Below are 17,393 nucleotides of genomic sequence, written 5' to 3'. Positions count from 1 at the left end.
TAAGGCTGTGTATGATGGACTAGGCTAAGAGGCTGAGTGTTTTTAGAAACTTCTTTTGGAGGGGACCTTCCCACAGCAGAGAAGGCCTAGCTAGTTCCCCTCTGGAACCTGCACTGGACTCTTCCTTGGTCTCCAGGCATCTAGACAAGATCAGAAGGTCTGTCCTGCTCACCTTTGCCCTGATCTTCTTCTCTTTCCCTTCAGCAATGCACACCCAAAACCTCTAGGAGTGAGCCCTTGTGGGGCTCCACGGCGGCCAGAGCCTGGTGCGTTCATTTAGTTTTGACACTGGCTACAATCCAGATCTTAAATTTTTGTTTTGCCTTTGTCTTAGCTTGAGCTGCTGCGACAAAAAGAAAAACAAAAGCCCACAATCTGGGTGGCTTAAACATCAAACCTTTATTTCTCAGCTCTGGAGGCTGAAAAGTCCAAAATAAGGGGCCCTCAGATTCCGTTATTGTTAAGGGCCCCCTTCCTGGCTTATGGAGGCCATGTTCTGCTCTTCTGTGTGTGCTCAGATGACCTCCCCATGCGTGCAGCAGAGAGAGCCCTGGTCTCTCTTCCTCTTCTTATAAGGGCACTAATCCCATTATGGAGCTCCACCCTCATTGCCTCAGCTAAGCATAATCACCTCACTGATGCTCCATCTCCCAATTCTATCACTTTGGGAGTTAGGGCTTCAACATATGAATTTGAAAGGGACACAGCACTCAGCCCATAATAGCCTGGAACACACCTGGCTCAGACAGTCAGAACTAAAGGAATGATTTAATTTATCAACAGTCTCAGGAGATCGGCCTTTAAAAGGAATTATCACACTACAGTTGGCCCTTGAATAGTGTGGAGCTTAAGAGTGCTGACCCACCAACACACACACAATTGAAAATCCATATGTAACTTTTGACTCCGCCCAGACTTAACCACTGATAGCCCACTGTTGACCAGAATCCTCACCGATAACATGAAAAGTCAATTAGCACATATTCTGTGTGTTATGTGTATTATATACTATATTCTTACAGTAAAATAAGCTAGAGAAGAGAAAATGTTATTAAGAAAATCATAAGGAAGAGAAAATACATTTATGGTACTGTACGGTATTTATTGATACATTAAGTTTACATTATCTGTTTAGAAGATGAATCATGTGTCAGTACCTACATCAATAGTGTCTTATATGATACAAACACCATAGATGTTATATGTATTACTAACACTAGATAACAATAAGGAAAAGATAATGTGAAAAGTAAACTCATTGTTTACAGTTGTGACAATTCATGCATCGATGACGAAGAAGCAGCAATGTGATTGGTTTACGGTCACGTCATGCGATCCATACAGTTGCTTTTTCGTAGCCTAGCCTATATACCAATGAACGAATTGTCATCAGATTTTTTTTTTTTTTTTTTTTTTTTGTGGTACGTGGGCCTCTCACTGTTGTGGCCTCCTCTCCCGTTGCGGAGCACAGGCTCCGGACGCGCAGGCCCAGCAGCCATGGCTCACGGGCCCAGCGGCTCTGCGGCATGTGGGATCTTCGCGGACTGGGGCATGAACCGCGTCCCCTGCATCAGCAGGCGGACTCTTAACCACTGCGCCACCAGGGAAGCCCCTTGAGCTCTTTTGAATAAAATATTTTGCCTTCCCAATTGTGAGCCTCTGACCCTCACCCCCAAACTCTCCTGCTCCTCACTGTGACCTCTGTCACGTTGCTGAGCAGTACCTGCTTTACCATATTCCACTGGAATGTAGTTCTCATTATAGCTTTTTGGTTCACTGGGTGATTGTTAGTTTCATACTCTGGGTTTAAAGGTGGATTTGCAGAGATTCTTTAAACCAGTGTTGCTAAATGTTTAAGATCAAAGTTTGTTAAGCATCTGGATCCACTGAAAATGCATTTGTTCATTTAATTCCCAAGAAGTCTAACCAAGCCTCAGCCTTTCACGTTTTAAAGGCATCGTTAAGGTTGTACTTCCCTCTTTTCTCCCCTTTATCTGCTGGGCAGTAAACATAGTGAAGTCATTACCCTAATAGTAACATAAACTATTAGATAAATGGCACTCAGTAGACGATACAAGAGAGATGTCAGCAGGAAATTTCCCAAATGCTGAGATAGAAAATCACCATGTTAAGACTTGATGTTCCCAGTTGGCATGGGGAAAATACATTGTATCAACAGGTGGAGAGGAAGGAGAATACCTACCAATCCTATTTCCATCCTTGGCTCCAGATGGCAGCTGAACTGGAGGTGATCAGAAAAAAAGCTGGAAAAATCAGTTTTCCGTGTTCAGGCAGCACTGCCCTGGATGAGGTCTTCCCCGCTGCACCCGTGGGGCGAGCACACCTTTACTAAGGAAATGCCTGTCATATCCTGATGTTCGTAAAAACCTGACTTATGCAGGAGCCATCTGCTTTTAGATCAATTTCCCAGACAGATTCCTCCATCAGGAGTTTTGTACTAGCCTGAGGATGTTCTTCTGCTTTAGGTGACTATTATATTTCTAATTGCAAAATACACAAAAATTATTTTTCTGGTATCACGTGTACGTGCATGCCTGTGACATTTTCTTTTATGAACATAGTTCGTAAGAGTCAGTATCCAAATGATGCATTCTTAATATACAGATAGGCTGTTTCTGGGACCAAAAGCTGAGGACAAGATAATAGGACATGGACATTTAAAGGAGGTGATAACGTTTGAGAGACCCTCTCTCTCTGCACAGGGACTCTGCTTCCCCCAGATGTCCCATTAGTATTTAGACTGCAAGATACATGACAGAGATCTAAAAAATTAATGTAGAGTGAGCACATGCTTGAAATACTAGTATATTAAAATATTTTATATTCATATAGTACTTTATATGATGCTTTTCACACTTTGTAAAGTAATTTTGATCTAATGAATTAAGATTGATGAGTTAAGTCTTAAAAGATTTCATATTACAATATTGCTTGTAAATGAGCCGCATCATACTGTAGTAAAAGAACATACGCTTTGCATCAGACAGAACTGGATTTGAATATGAGCCCTGTTTACTTATAAGCTTGGGCAACTTAAATGTACTGAGCCTTCCTAATTACGGGACTAAATATAAAGACAGGGCAGGGTGTGAAGATGAATGGAAGAACACATTTTGGATGTGCTGGCCTCTCAAGAAATGGTGGTAGTTTATGGAGGTTCAGATTTGTGGAAAACAGAAAAAAAGGTAAGCAGGTAATAGTCGAGTGCTTTCTCCTGCCAAGTCACTCCTTAAGTGTGTTTGGTGCGATGGCAGAAGGTATGCAATGAAAAAGGGTTCTGGGAACAAATCCTTCAGTGAAACAGTGGATGAAACGGGATGAAGCAAGGGCTTTCCCGCCAGAACATTCTAGCATGTTAGCCCTGGAACTGCTATTGTGGTGCTCTGGGCACTCTGCCTACACCTGGGGGGCAGGTGCTCTGGGCGGGCGGACGAGGAACGGGGGTGCTGGGCTGGGTTCCTTCTGTCTGTTCTGTACCTGATCCTCCCATGCTTTTGTCAAGAATGTCCATTTCTCCCTCATCTTTGGCTGCAAGATACTGAGTTGATTCTCTTCTTGGTCAGAGTCTGAGTCTTGTAAGTTGTTGGATTTGGGGAGGTTTTCGGTGCAACCAAACACCACTGCACTGTGTACTTTGGATAAACATAGTGGGTTCTCTTGGGCACCTCTTTGTTTTTATAACCTTTCTGCTAACATGACCTAGATTAGCATGTGTAGAGTTTCAAAATGGTTCTTAGCAGAGTCAAGTGTTCTTGCCACTTTGTGGAGCGTTTCCTATTTAAGGGAAAATAACATTCTACCAGTACACATCACAAGGGTAATCTGCATGGAATACAGCTAATTGCAGGTTAATTACTGTTCATTAACACATAAATCGTCAAGTATCTGGTGATTAACATGTATTTAATTACTTAATTAGTGTTTGTCCTAACTGCTGTGACGTAGAACCTGCCCCTCTGTTAGGTGGCAGCATAAGTGCGGGCTACCTGCTTTCACCAGGGCACCTGGGCTGTGACACCTGCTTCCTTTGATTTAGACACTGCCTTTTGCCATTTTAAGAACAGCACGTTCCTCTCACAAGCACCCTTTTACTTTATTGTGCCGATTAAAAAAAGATTTCACTTTGATTCTGTTTCTTCTCCCCTCCTCTCTCCTCTTGTCCACCTGCAAGTTTCCGAGGCCTCTGATGGATTCTTCTGGGTTCTTAACCCCACCTGCACCCAGAGACACCCCTGGAACCCCACACTCACTGCCTTTCTCCCTGCTTTTGGAGATAGTGATTCTGAGTCCTGTCAGAGGCCAGGAGGGCAGTGATCTTTAATACAAATGGTTGCTTTGAAAAGGAAAAAATGCACAGGCGGCCTTGAAATCCCTCCCCCAGGCCCCTCAGTAAAGGTGTTATGCCAGGCTGTGGGCAGTGACAAGAGGGATGGGAAGGTAAAGTCAGGGAAGATACTGGTCTTCTGGTTGCTCCAGAGCCTCCTGTAAAAACAAGTCCCTTAGAAGCACCGAAGGGCCTGACAGGAGAGGAGGCGTGGATCCGTGCTCTCAGTTCTCCGTGCACTGAGCTTATCAAGGGGCCAGCGCTTCGGGGAGGCTAAGCGAAGATTTACCCTTTACCTGTCTGCTATCTTTCCTGGTGGACGAGGGGTGAGGGAACAGGAGATGCTTGATCTTTCCCACCCCTTCCCATCACACTCCCTCCTGGACTCCTGTACGGCAGCCTCGCTTTCTTCGCTGGACTGGCCTTCAGCCCACTTATTTTATTAGAAGGTCACGTAAGCCACGCCGGGTGGCAGCCGCTCGGCAGGCATTTGCTGCCCAGAGACAGTGTTTAAGGTCTGCGTGGATGAGTGTTTTCCAGACTGCTCCAAGGAAGGTTAAAAGGCACCGGTCAACCAAATGGGAAGAAGCACTGATTTATGCGAAGTAGAACACATTCTGTACCGCCAGGCCTTTCAGAGCCCGGGAGTGTTTCTGCATCTCCCCGGGTGACCCATGGCAGGTGCAGGTGCCTAGCTGGAGCGTGCACATCCGTTTGGCTTTAGCAGAGCATCTCGAGTCCAGTATTCCCTGGAGCACCTTGGGAAATCCTGATCTGTACTGATGGAGAAAGAGAACATTCCCTGACTCCATAAATTCCTTAGCTTATGGCCATTATTCCAAGTGCGTGACTGTTGAATTGCTTTGTACCAAGTGCAAGACAATCGAATTGCTTCGTCCCTCTAGGAGGACACGGGGAATTAGATGTGGCAGTGAAATAGAACCCTGTCTCGAACAGGAAAGCTATTTTAAGCAGGTACTCCTGTCCTCAGCATTTTGTGCTTAAAAAAGATGAGTTTTAAGAAATCAGTGAGGACATATGAAGCTGTCACTCTACTACAGACTCAGAGCTGCATTTAGGAAGAAGCAGAGGGAGTCATGTGACAGTTTCGTACCTTCAAAGATAATATTTTAGATATTTATTTTGCAAAGCTTACCACGTCTCTGGGTTTCCTTCTCAGTTTCTATTTGTTATTTGATGATCAAGGACAAGTCCTTCTTCTGGGTGGACATCTTCCACTTCTCTGTGGTCTGTCACTTCTTGCTTCTGAGCACTTTTCCTTATCACTTTCCTATTTTTTTCCCTCTGCCTTAATTTTCTTACATATCCCATTTTATAGAATGGGCATTTGACCCATGATTAGAAAAGATTGGAAAAGAACACTACTTCTTTTCAAAAGGGAAAGGGAAAACACAAAAGTGAAGAAAGTTGTGTTATTTACTGGTAGAAAAAATAGATGACATCATTTCAGAATGTCCTAAATGGCAAGACAAAGCACTGATAATTAGCTTCATTTTGAATCTTATCCTTTGAATGCCTTTAACGGAGAGAAAGTAGGTTTTAACTTTGCTTTGATAACATGTTCATGGACTTCCCTGGTGACTTACTGGTTAAGAATCTGCCTGCCAATGCAGGGGACACGGGTTCGAGCCCTGGTCTGGGAAGATCCCACATGCCCCAGAGCACCTAAGCCCCTGAGCCACAACTACGGAAGCCCGCGCACCTAGAGCCCGTGCTCCACAACAAGAGAAGCCACGGCAGTGAGAAGCCCGTGCAATGCAACGAAGAGTAGCCTCTGCTTGCTGTAACTAGAGAAAGCCCGCGCGTAGCAACATAGACCTAACACAGCCAAAAATGAATAAATAAAATAACAGTGCTAGAAAGAAATGTGCATATAAACAAAGGTTTCAGTACTTCGTTCCTGATTTGGTAAGGTCTATCGTTTGTGGTTTTGCTTTGACTCTTCATCATTACAGAAACTTTTCTTTTCCTATGTTTTTGTTTTTTATTTAACTTATTTGGATAAAAAAAATCAGTTTTTGTGAATATGATCCACCTTAGCTTTTTATTTAAACCAAAACCAGAAAGGAGCTACAAGGCTCTGTGTGGGAGGACAGACAGATGCCACGGAATCCCCTTTGTTCTAGGGGACTGACAGTTTCCACCAGCCCATCTTCTGTGGGGAGTGTTTGTGTTGGTGAGATAATACCTTCGCTTTGCTTATACGTGGCAGGAAAAGTGGCAGCGTGGAAAGCTAATTTTGCTTCTCACTAAAGCAGGGAACATTGGAGATGCTGCAGTGTTAAACTTCTTCCCGTCTCCTGTTTGGCAGACTCAGATCCAGGATGGCTTTCCATGAGCAAACAAAACAGCACTAGTGAGTGGTTTAACCAGTTGCTTCCTACCTGAAAGGCAGTGGCTTTTCCCCAAGGCTCCAAAGATGGTGGAGCTGCACCGTCTTGTCTCCTGAGATGTTATTTGTTGAGTGGTTGAAAGAATATGGATTCTCTCTAGTCTACATGTCTTTACATCCCATGGCTGCCAGTAATATCTGGGAACTGAGAGCAAAAATGAGCATTGAGTCCTTCCAGTGACCAAGAACTTTGATAGAAGTGGGTCTCGGTGTGAATCCAAACACACGAATACAGTTTTGTTCTAAACATCACAGTGAGCGCCCAATGAGTAAACACTGGACTACTGCTTCTGGGGGACATAGGGCATTAGTCCCGTGTTGAGAGCCTGTGGTCACAAGGCTTTCATCAACTGATCAATACCTAACCTTGGTTTATGTGTGTTTCTGTAAAGATGCCTTATTTAATGTGTATCATTGATTCTTAACAGTGAACTTGGCCCAGAGTGCTAGGCTTAGGCGTGAAGGAAGCTTATTTAACACACGTTTTCTCTGTAAGACACATCACAGCCTTCTTGCACTTGGCGATACCAGACAGCGTTTCAGCATTGCGCTGGGGGCCATCTTAAATAGCAGCATCGCCAATAAAAGGCACAAAAAGGTGAAAATGTGACACATTTAGACGAGGATAAGGACACTTGTTAGTGGCAGGAGAAGGGAAGCTGGAAGGCAGAGCTTCTCCTTGCCCGGCCTCTGCTGGAATGTGTGTGTCCGGCGACGCCAACCTTTGCCGCTCTGTCCACGTTCACAAGTGACCAAGAATGCTTTGCAGGTATTGATTTTGGGGTTTTGAAAAAACTAACGAGTAGACAAATTCAGAATCAGCAAATAATGAGGATTCATTTTATTTTCTGTTAAGCAAAATTTCTCCCACCAAAAAAAAGTGAGGTAAGGTTACTGTGTGATGACAAAATTATTCCAGAATACGGTAATTTGGCTCTATGATTCCATCATACCCATCCCCCACTTCAGCTTTCAACTTTTCAAATAATCATAGCTTAGATTAGGCTAGAGAGCAAAGGCATTTTTCCTAAAAATGTGTGTGTTTGGTAAAAACAAATAAAAACATTTAGCTGTAATCGAGCTAATGCCAAAGGACATTGTGCAGAATGAGATCTGAGAGTCAGGTTGGAATACAAAAGTGTTATAAATTCTCAGTAGTTTAGCTTATTTATAGAGGATTTGCCTTCTAAATGAGCTGGATTTTCCTTCATTTTTTAATTTAATTTTTAAGACAGTGTTTTGAGGTCTATCAAGTAATTCGTGTCTATGGTTTTGTTTTGGTATATTGCAATTACGCTTTTAAAAATTGGTAATGATACTCCAATGCTACGTGGGCATTTAAAACACCACCCGTATATAAGAGCTGAAACAAGTCAAGCCAGGAGAGGGCTTTCTCCCTGTTATTGCTAGAGTTCAAGGCTCCCCCAGGAAGTGCAAAGCATATTGTATTTGGCTGAGACGAACCACTGCTATCCATGTGTGCTTTCTTGTTATCTAGAGTAATGGCAGCCTGTTGGTGAGCAAAGCAGGAAAGCTTCCTCTTAAAGCAGGAGGCTGGATAGTAAATATTTCAGGCTTTTCGGGCCAGATGGTCTCTGTGGCAGCAACTCCACTGTGCTGTGATTGTGTGAGAGTCGCTGTAGACAATCCGTAAATGAATAAGCGTGACTGCGTTCCAAGAAAGCTTTATTTTCCGACATGGAAATTCGAATTTCATCTACTTTTCATGTATCACAAAATCTTCTTCTTTTGATTTCCTCCTACCAGTGAAAACTGTAAAAACCATCCTTAGTTTGTGGACCAGACAGAAACAGAGGTTGGGGCAGATTTGGTCCATTTGCTGTAGTTTGCTGACCCTTGTCTTAAAACTGGCATTGTTAAAACTGTGTCATATAACGGTCCCTTGCATCTTTATTTCTAGGTCAAATAGATGATGACTACATTTCTTAGTTCAATCTGGAAGTAAAGAATTTAGAACATATGTACATCTATGCATTAAAAGTCATATATATTTGTGTGTATGTATATATATGTGTGTGTATGCATGGTTATATATTATATGTGTATGTGCATACGTATATGTCTATGTATTCTACATATATAGTCTCTCATACCTGCTAGATTAGGCAGTTGGGTAACATGAAAGAAGCCCAGACTTGGAAGTAAAATAGACCAAGAATTATACCCTGATTGCATGACCTCAGAAACATTCCTTAACCTTACTGAGTCTGCCTACTCATCCCTAAAGGGGAGTTAATATTATCTACCTCATATGGTTGACTGAGAAAAAATTAGATAATATATACAAAATGTACCTGGGACATGGATGTATATGATAAATAAATGTTTTTTGAATGATTCATTTTTTTTATAAAGAAAAGATTTGGTGTGTTTCCCTCAAGAGATCCAAGTCTCACGTCTAATGTAGATTTTCAGTATATTCTGTCCTGTTTGATAAAAATAAGCATGGCCACATCCCTAAATCAACTTTCACACCTTTCTTTATTCTCTTGCCGGTGGTGCTGTTGGTGGCCTTGTGTTACTGTTTGCTGTGACCTCAATGTTTTTGTTCTTGGATGCAGGCATCTTTAGACGTGCCCCTGACTGCCACCCCCATCCCCGCCCTGGACTCTGCATACCTGTGTTATAATTCCCCTAGAGCAATATCTGTCCTTTCGATAGAGTAGTCCCTTATTTGACAGAAAGAGACAAAACTATTTCTGCTTCTGAAACTTTCTTGGTAAGGGCACTGGCTAGAAAATAGTACAAAATGGAAAACTTGCCAGACAGCAAGAGTTCATGACAAGGAAACCTTTTCAGGGGGTGCTTAAATCTGTTCTTAAGGAACCTATTTAAGACAGGCCTCATCCTCTGAACTGCATGTTTTAACCCTGTTGTTTGTTAGGAAAAAAACAGTCGATTTCTTAATGGTCAGGTGGTAGGTAAATTCAAGATAGTCGTCAACCTATGATTGTCCGACAGCACCTAAATTCAGATATCTTCATTTAATCACATTTACTTCAAAGTAGCAAACATTCAGTGCAAATCATACCCAGTTTATAGTCGTGGTTTGTGTTGAAACATTTATATCCTAAATTATAAACTTGATGAAAAAACTAACAAAACTTGTACTCATAAGTCCCTTAATTGAAATGAACTTCTAAGAAAGAGCTGGAAAGTGACCTTTTAAAAAACATGCTTCAGGGGCTTCCGTGGTGGCGCAGTGGTTGAGAGTCCGCCTGCCGATGCAGGGGACACGGGTTCGTGCCCCGGTCCGGGAAGATCCCACATGCCGCGGAGCGACTGGGCCCGTGATCCATGGCCGCTGAGCCTGCGCGTCCGGAGCCTGTGCTCCGCAACGGGAGAGGCCACAACAGTGAGAGGCCTGCGTACTGCAAAAAAAAAAAAAAAAAGTGCTTCAATTTTTTGGAAAGAAACATTGAAGTGATTGCTTCAAACTTGCAACACGTTATGCACCTTCTGTTGTTTAAAACCTAAGGTGTCATACTAAGTTTTTATTTATCTATTTTATAGAAATCTACATGTCTGTGCATCTGTGTGCAAGTGTATAGGCACAGACCCATAAACATATCTATAAAGATTGTTTTCCTCTTTTTGTCCCTGCAGTTAGCTGTAAGTCAGTGCTGGAACCTGCCAAATTCAGAAGTTTGCTTCAGAAGTTTCCAGTTAAAGGAAAGGGCCAGTCCATCGGTCTCCAGTGTGTCTGTAATCAGACTCTGGCTTTCTTTGCTTCTTGGTATTCCAGCTGGAAGACTGAGAGCAGCAAAGTTTCAGGTGTAAACTTATGTTCACTTCTTCGGTTGTGGCCTCACTGGCGAGTCATCTTGCTGGGAAATTTGGGGAATTGGCTTCTTGCTGAGTCTTGCTCTGGCTCTAGCCTGGCTGAGGTGCTGGGTAAGTGCTTGCTCAGGCATCTGTGGGTTTGCACTTAGCAGGCTGAGAACTGGGCTGGAGGTAGTGTTGGGTGTATCACGGGCATCCTGGCTGGTTAAGAAAGGAGGAGGGGAAGGTTCATGGTCCGACGAGCTCCATACTGTTCCCATCTGTCATTTGGCTGTTCTTGTCTCCCTTCTGTTCTTTCATTGTTACTTATTTTTTCTCCAACTAAATCTTATATTTCATAAAATTGTCTAATTTTTTGATGCCCCCCCCCCCCGAGCATGTAGTAAATATTTGGACAATAAGGCTCAGAATCTTTGGGCATAAAACTTTTTTTTTTTGCGGTACACGGGCCTCTCACTGCTGTGGCCTCTCCCGTTGCGGAGCACAGGCTCCGGACGCACAGGCTCAGCGGCCATGGCTCACTGGCCCAGTCGCTCTGCGGCATGTGGGATCCTCCCGGACCAGGGCACGAACCCGTGTCCCCTGCATCGGCAGGCGGACTCTCAAGCACTGCGGCACCAGGGAAGCCCTCTGGGCATAAAACTTTTGAGGGTCCTAAGTTCTCTTAATGTGATGGATGAAAAAACAGATTCAGAGGTTTTAAGCTGGCTTTTCTAGTGTCTAATTCCTTCCCCCCCGTTCCTTTCTCTCTCCTTTTCCATGGTAGGGCCATGGCCTTGTGTTGGATTCAATTAAATATGGTGCATTAAACTTACACGTGTCAACTTTTAAAAACAGATCCACATAAGCATGCTTTCTATATGTACATTATATTCTAAGAGTTAACGCATCCCTTTAAAAATGAGGACTATTCCATTTGTATGAGAAGCTTCAGCCCTTGTAGTTGATAAAGGAAAAAATATAACTTTTGGTAAGAAGAAGGACAAACCTGCTGAGGAAAGGGATCTTCATCTATTCCGTTCATGATGTACTCCAAGTGCCTGGAGTAGAGAGATGCTTGGTGGAGACTTGAACTGGATGAATGAATGTATAAGAGGGAGGGAAGAAGGCAGGAAAGATGCATGAACTTCTGGGTTTGGCTCTCAAAGTACCCTTTTCGTGGCCAGAGTGATGGCGTTCTTGGGTCACTGGTGGTGCTGGGCATCAGTCTGTGCTGTGGCCACTCTGACCAGAGCATCTGGCCGGTTCCTGCTCTGCCTGCAGATGCTTCTCCTCCTGGGCAGGATCTGGCCGTTTCCCGGGAGCCCTGTCTGGAGAGCCCTGGGAAGGCTTTTTCCTCCACTCGTTCTCAGTGTCCATCTGCTTTTTGCCCCTCAGTTGTCCTGTCTCAGACTTCAGTAGAGAGAGAAGCTAGCAAGCTCCCATTGCAGGAATATCTGTGCATCTCTTCCTTTCTCTGTACTATCAGTGAAAAATATGTATATTAACCTCCTAAACAGGAGCAAGTTTCATTTCATTTCTGTTCTCCTGCTGGGCCCCTCCTCCCCCTGTGTGTTTTGTATTTCAGCTTGGTGGCATCCTGGCACAGGGACGTCTAGTATAGCAGGTGTTTCTGGGATGACTTCTATCTGGGAAGCCCCCGAGCTTTTCCACTGGGGGTCCTGCTCATTGCTTCCTCCATGCTTGCATCCATCACACAAACATAAATAATGCAGTCCTTTGGTTGCAGTGTTCATTCAGGCAACGGGCAGTAGTGATAATGCCACGATATTTGGAATCAGAAAGATTGGGATTTTAAGTTACACCCTCCATAGACGCATCGCATGTTTTTGGACCATGACTTTGTATCTAAATCTCTTTGTTCTTGAAATATTGAATCCTTGAAGAATCTCTTCATGTGAAATAATAAATAAGACAGTGGAGTAATATCTGCCCAGGGTATGTAACATATTATGTGTGTAGTAAATGGTCACTTATAATTACTTTTTTTAAATTGAAACTTTTATGGGGATAATTGTGGAGTCAGATGCAGGAGTAAAAAATAATACAGATTCCTATGTACACTTCACCCAGTTTCTTCTGATGGTAACACTTGGCAAACCTCAAGTAAAATGTCACAATGACATTGTTAAAATCTAGAGCTTTTTCAGAGTTCCCCAGTTTTACTTGTACTTGTGTATGCATGTGGGTGTATTTCCTGCTATATAATGTTTTCACTGTTTTATTGTGATAAAATACAAATCACTTAAAATGTATCATCTTAACCATCTTTAAGTGCACGGTTCAGGGTATTAAATACATTCATAATCCATCACCACCCTTCACCTCCAGAACTCTTTCGTCTTGTAAAACTGAAACTCTGCACCCATAAAACAATAACTTCCCAGCCTCTCCGCCCAGCCACAGGCAACCACCATTCTCTTTTCCGTCTCTATGAATTTACTACTCTGGGTATTGCCCTTCTAGGACTGACTTATTTCACTGAGCGTCATGTTTTCCAGGTTCATCCATATCATAGCATGTGTCAGAATTTTTTTTGTCCTTCTTAAGACTGAATAATATTCCGTAGTATGTATAGACCGCATTGAGCTTATCCACTTATCCATCAGTGGACACTTGGGTTCCTTCCGCGCTGTTGTGACTGACGCTGCTACGAGCTGTACGATTTTATTACCTGGGTAGGTTTGCGCCTCCATCACCACAGTCCAGACCTCAGCACTTCCAGCATCACAAGGATTACTCCTGTTGTCCTTTTGTAACCACACCCATCTCCCTCCTGTTCCTTCTCCCTCCATCCCTGAGCCCTGGCAACCACTCATCTGTCCTCCATTTCTAAAATGTTGACATTACATGATGCTACGTAAATGGAATCAAATAGCGTGTAATCTTTCATGATGGGCTTTTTCACTCAGCACAGTTCTCTGGAGATTCATCCAAGTCAGGTGTGTCCACACTATGGAAGTACCACTGTCGGTTTAATCATTTACCATTTGAACAGCATCTAGACTGTTTCCAGTTTCTGGCTGTCATAAATAAAAGCTTCTATAAACATTCGTGTGCACGTTTTTAAAAAATTTTTTATTGGAGTATAGTTGATTTACAGTGTTGTGTTAGTATCAGGTGTACAGCAAAGTGAGTCAGTGATACATATAGATATATATGCACTCATTTTTAGATTCTTTTCCCATGTAGGCCATTACAGAGCACTGAGTAGAGTTCCCTGCGCTATACAGTAGGTCCTTATTAGTTATCTAGTTTATATATAGTACTGTGTATAGGGATTGACATATGCAGGTTTTTATAGGAATGAAAATGTTCATTTCTCCAGTGGTGCAGCTGCTGGGTTGTGTGTTAGACGGACCCTCCTCATGTTGCATGAGCCGTGGTCTCCCTGGTGACACAGTTTCGTGCTGTGTAGAAATGGAGGTGAAAATAATGTCATGTGGACCTTTTATCATTAACACTAGCCTGACAACAGACACCTTTAGACAATCATGTTAAGAACATTGATAACTTTGTTACTGGTTCTTTTATCTCCTTTAGCCTCAATTTCTCTGAAGTGGCTCTACCATCTCAAAAATGTCATTCTGAGAACCTCAGAGCCTGTTGCCCTTCTTCTATTGCCCTGCGTCTCCCAGGACCATACAGTCATAAAGCCCTCTTGATTTTGCCACTGCAGAGATTTTTATATCGTTCTTCTCCTAATTGATACTCTGCCGTCTGAATTTCAGCTAGTATAGTCTCTTCTCTGTATTACTAATGTGCTGTGTTTCCTGGGATCTCCGAGCCGGGTCACAGCTGACCTTTATAGCTGCAGATCGCAGTCTCCTCTTCATGGCCACCGTCATGTCCACCTCAGGGCCTTTGCACCTGCCCCGGAAGGTGCCTTATCCTCTTCACACCGTTAGCTCATTCATCTTCAGCTCTCAGCTCAAACGCCTCTTCCTCATGGGAGGCCATCTGGTATATGTTCTTCTAGTATCCTGTCCTCTTCTTTCATAATATGTTTAAAATTTTAATTATATATATTAGTTGTATAAAACCTAGGGCCCCACGTGGTTCAGTCTGGTGCTAGAGTTTCCTCAAAGAAGTTGACCAGAAGGTATGTCATCTTAAAGCAATTTAAATCTTATCGCCTCTGGAAAATGACTCAGCCTCTGTCTTCCACGTATCAGTTCTTAACCATGGTACCCTGCCCCACTTTTATGAGGTGAGTCCTTGAGGTACAGTGCTGTCTGACCCACCGCCGTTCATGTCCCTGAAAACTGGGTTTGAGTCTTGTTGTTTTTGTAGTTTTAGAACCCGGAACACTGGCTGGCGGATATTGGGCGTTCCATTAATATTTTTGGAAAACATCAATGAATGGTTGAAACTACATATCTTATATATAGGAAATATTTGGTAAAAGTTGACAAAATGAGTGAATAATGACCACCTTTCTTAACTTTCTAGGTGATTTTTGAAGTCGTAACTTCTGGACATCAAGGCTACCTCGCCATTGATGAAGTGAAGGTGTTAGGACATCCATGTAGTAAGTTACCTCAGCTTCTAATCATCTGGGGATGTGGTTGGGGGTGTATTTATGTTATGGATAAGAGAAGGCACTAAAACCTGGGGGGCCGTCCTACTCAAGAGAGTCCCTGATGGGCCTCTGGGTGGTGCTGTGCTAGCCCAGAAGTTCAAAAACATGTGCATCATGTGTGATGTCACTGTACATATCTAAATGTCTTTAAAGTGAAAATCGGGAATAAGGACTAAGGGAACATCCACATCCAACCCCAGCATAGAGCTTTGGGAGCTGAGCAAGCAAAAGTCTGCAAATGTGGGTGTCTGTGTGTGTGCTTAGGTGTACCAGCATGTGTGCTTGTGTGGGCACATGCATATGTGTGTGCATGTGTGTGTCTCCATGTGTGCCTGTGTGCATGTGTGTATGTGCATGTTCTTGCATGCATGTGTGTGTGTGTGTGTACGTGCACTGAGTTTCCCATAATCACTACATGTTCATAAAAAGTAAGACAGTTATGTTTGCCTTTTGTAAATTGTGATGAATGGTAGTGAACTATACAAATTACTCTGTATTCTTTTTTTCCCCACTTAGCATTGTATTTAAGTCAATCCATGAGATTTTATCATACGAATATACTACATTCTATTTTTTCTTTTCCTCTACGAACATTTAGTCCCCCTCACCCCAGTTTTCCTCTATGACAAACACGGTTGCCGTGAACATCTGTGTGTGTGTGCGCGCCTCTGCATGCGGTGTGTGAGAGCTTGGGCGAGGTGTATTCTTCAAGGCAGAATTGCTGAGCGGTAGGGTAGAAACATTTTTAGTTTTACTAGATGCTCTGAAAAATGTCTGACCAGTTTATATGCCCACCAGCAATGCACGGACGTTTCATTTGCCCTATATCCTTGCCCCAAATTGATATTGTCAGACATTAAATCTTTGACCATCCCAGGGATGGCAGCCTGCTTTATGTTTTAGGATCCCTGGCATAAAAGAGAAATTGGCTCATTCAGCCGATTCTAGATCTCTGCTGAAGGTCCCCACCCAAATTCATGAGAGAATGGTTATATCTACCCTGATATTAGAAATACCATCACACGCAAGAGTGTCTGCTTTTACTGCATGGATTGAGAGATTGGCGCCATGATCACTCCCTGTGGTGGTTTCAGAGAAGCCTGGGTGGTTGGTATCTGATGGGCTCTCATGACACTGTTGTCTGATTCCATCCAGAGGGGTTCTCCTCTCTGAGATCTTTACCTGGTGCTCCAAGTTCAAGCTCAGCAGTCATCTTGTTCATTACTAAGGCAGACGTTACTTTTGTAGCACGGCGCTTGGCCTTTTATTCTGTCAGCAAGACTGGCGAGTTCAAGAAGAATTTCTGCCCCTTTTTTTCTGAAAAGGCAAGAAAATGAACAATGCTGTCCCTAATGGGAACAGCAGGACAAATTTAGGAAGCAGAATATAATTACCTGAGTTGGAACTTGGCCAAATTCTCAGAGTCATAGCCTCGGGCTTGGAAAAGCGCCATGAGATCTTCTAATGTGCATGAATATTCAGGGCCTCTGATTCACCTCTTACCGGGAGGTAAAAAGTCAGCCAGTAATACTGTAGGCCTACTATGGGCTGAGCACTCCGTTTCCCAGAGCAAACCTCACCACAAGGCAGGTGTCCCTGCTGCCCTGGATATAGGTGTGGTGGCCACTGGCCAACAAAATAGCTCCTCAGGTGTAGCCCCTCCCATCCCGCAGGATCCGAGTCTTCGCCTTCAGTAAGAGAGAAAGACTGAATGCTTTTCCTTCTATCAGAGCCTTCCAGAAATGTGTCTCCTGCAGTTTCGTGCGTTATTTCCAATCCCAGCTGCCTGCAGCCATAGAAATGGAGTTTATGTCTCTCCTTTGGAGAATACCGGTGCTGATACTTAATTGGCTTTGCAAACTGCTGTTAGGAGATACAGAATCACAAAACAGGCTCTGTCCCAAGGTGATGGATGCTACAACAACGTGTTGAACTGTGAGCTTTAAATGGTTTTGATGATGGCCTTTCTGTAGTTATTTTTTCCCGAATCGCTAAGTTTATGGGGAAAACATGCAAATAAAGATTTTAAAGAAAGCAGTCGTTTCGTCTTAAAATGGAAAGCTTTATAGTTTGTATTCTGAGGGCTTTCCTATCAAGATTTCTAAATCATAATCAATTATTTTGAAATGTTGATGATGTTCATTAAATTTACATCGTGAAGAAACGTATTTCATATCCAAAACTATGCTTTCCCAAAAGATGCAAAACTGCTGAACTTTATTTACTTCACTCTAAAGGCCCCTGTTTGG

The 17,393-nt window shown here is 43.1% G+C and overlaps 1 protein-coding gene across 4 annotated transcripts in view; it reads left to right on the top strand.

The window, feature by feature from the left end:
* PTPRM (protein tyrosine phosphatase receptor type M) overlaps positions 1-17,393 on the top strand; it is a 746,863-nt gene that overhangs the window by 272,902 nt on the left and 456,568 nt on the right. For all 4 annotated transcript variants that reach the window (XM_082668014.1, XM_082668012.1, XM_082668013.1 and 1 more), the window contains exon 4: positions 15,015-15,093. In XM_082668014.1, the coding sequence (XP_082524140.1) occupies positions 15,015-15,093 (79 nt within the window). The remainder of the gene's footprint in view (positions 1-15,014; positions 15,094-17,393) is intronic.

Source organism: Grampus griseus (genome assembly GCF_964374135.1).
Source record: "Grampus griseus genome assembly, chromosome: 12".
Taxonomy (NCBI): domain Eukaryota; kingdom Metazoa; phylum Chordata; class Mammalia; order Artiodactyla; family Delphinidae; genus Grampus; species Grampus griseus.
The sequence above is the reverse complement of the archived record's forward strand: the minus strand, read 5'-3'. Positions and strand labels throughout refer to the sequence as shown.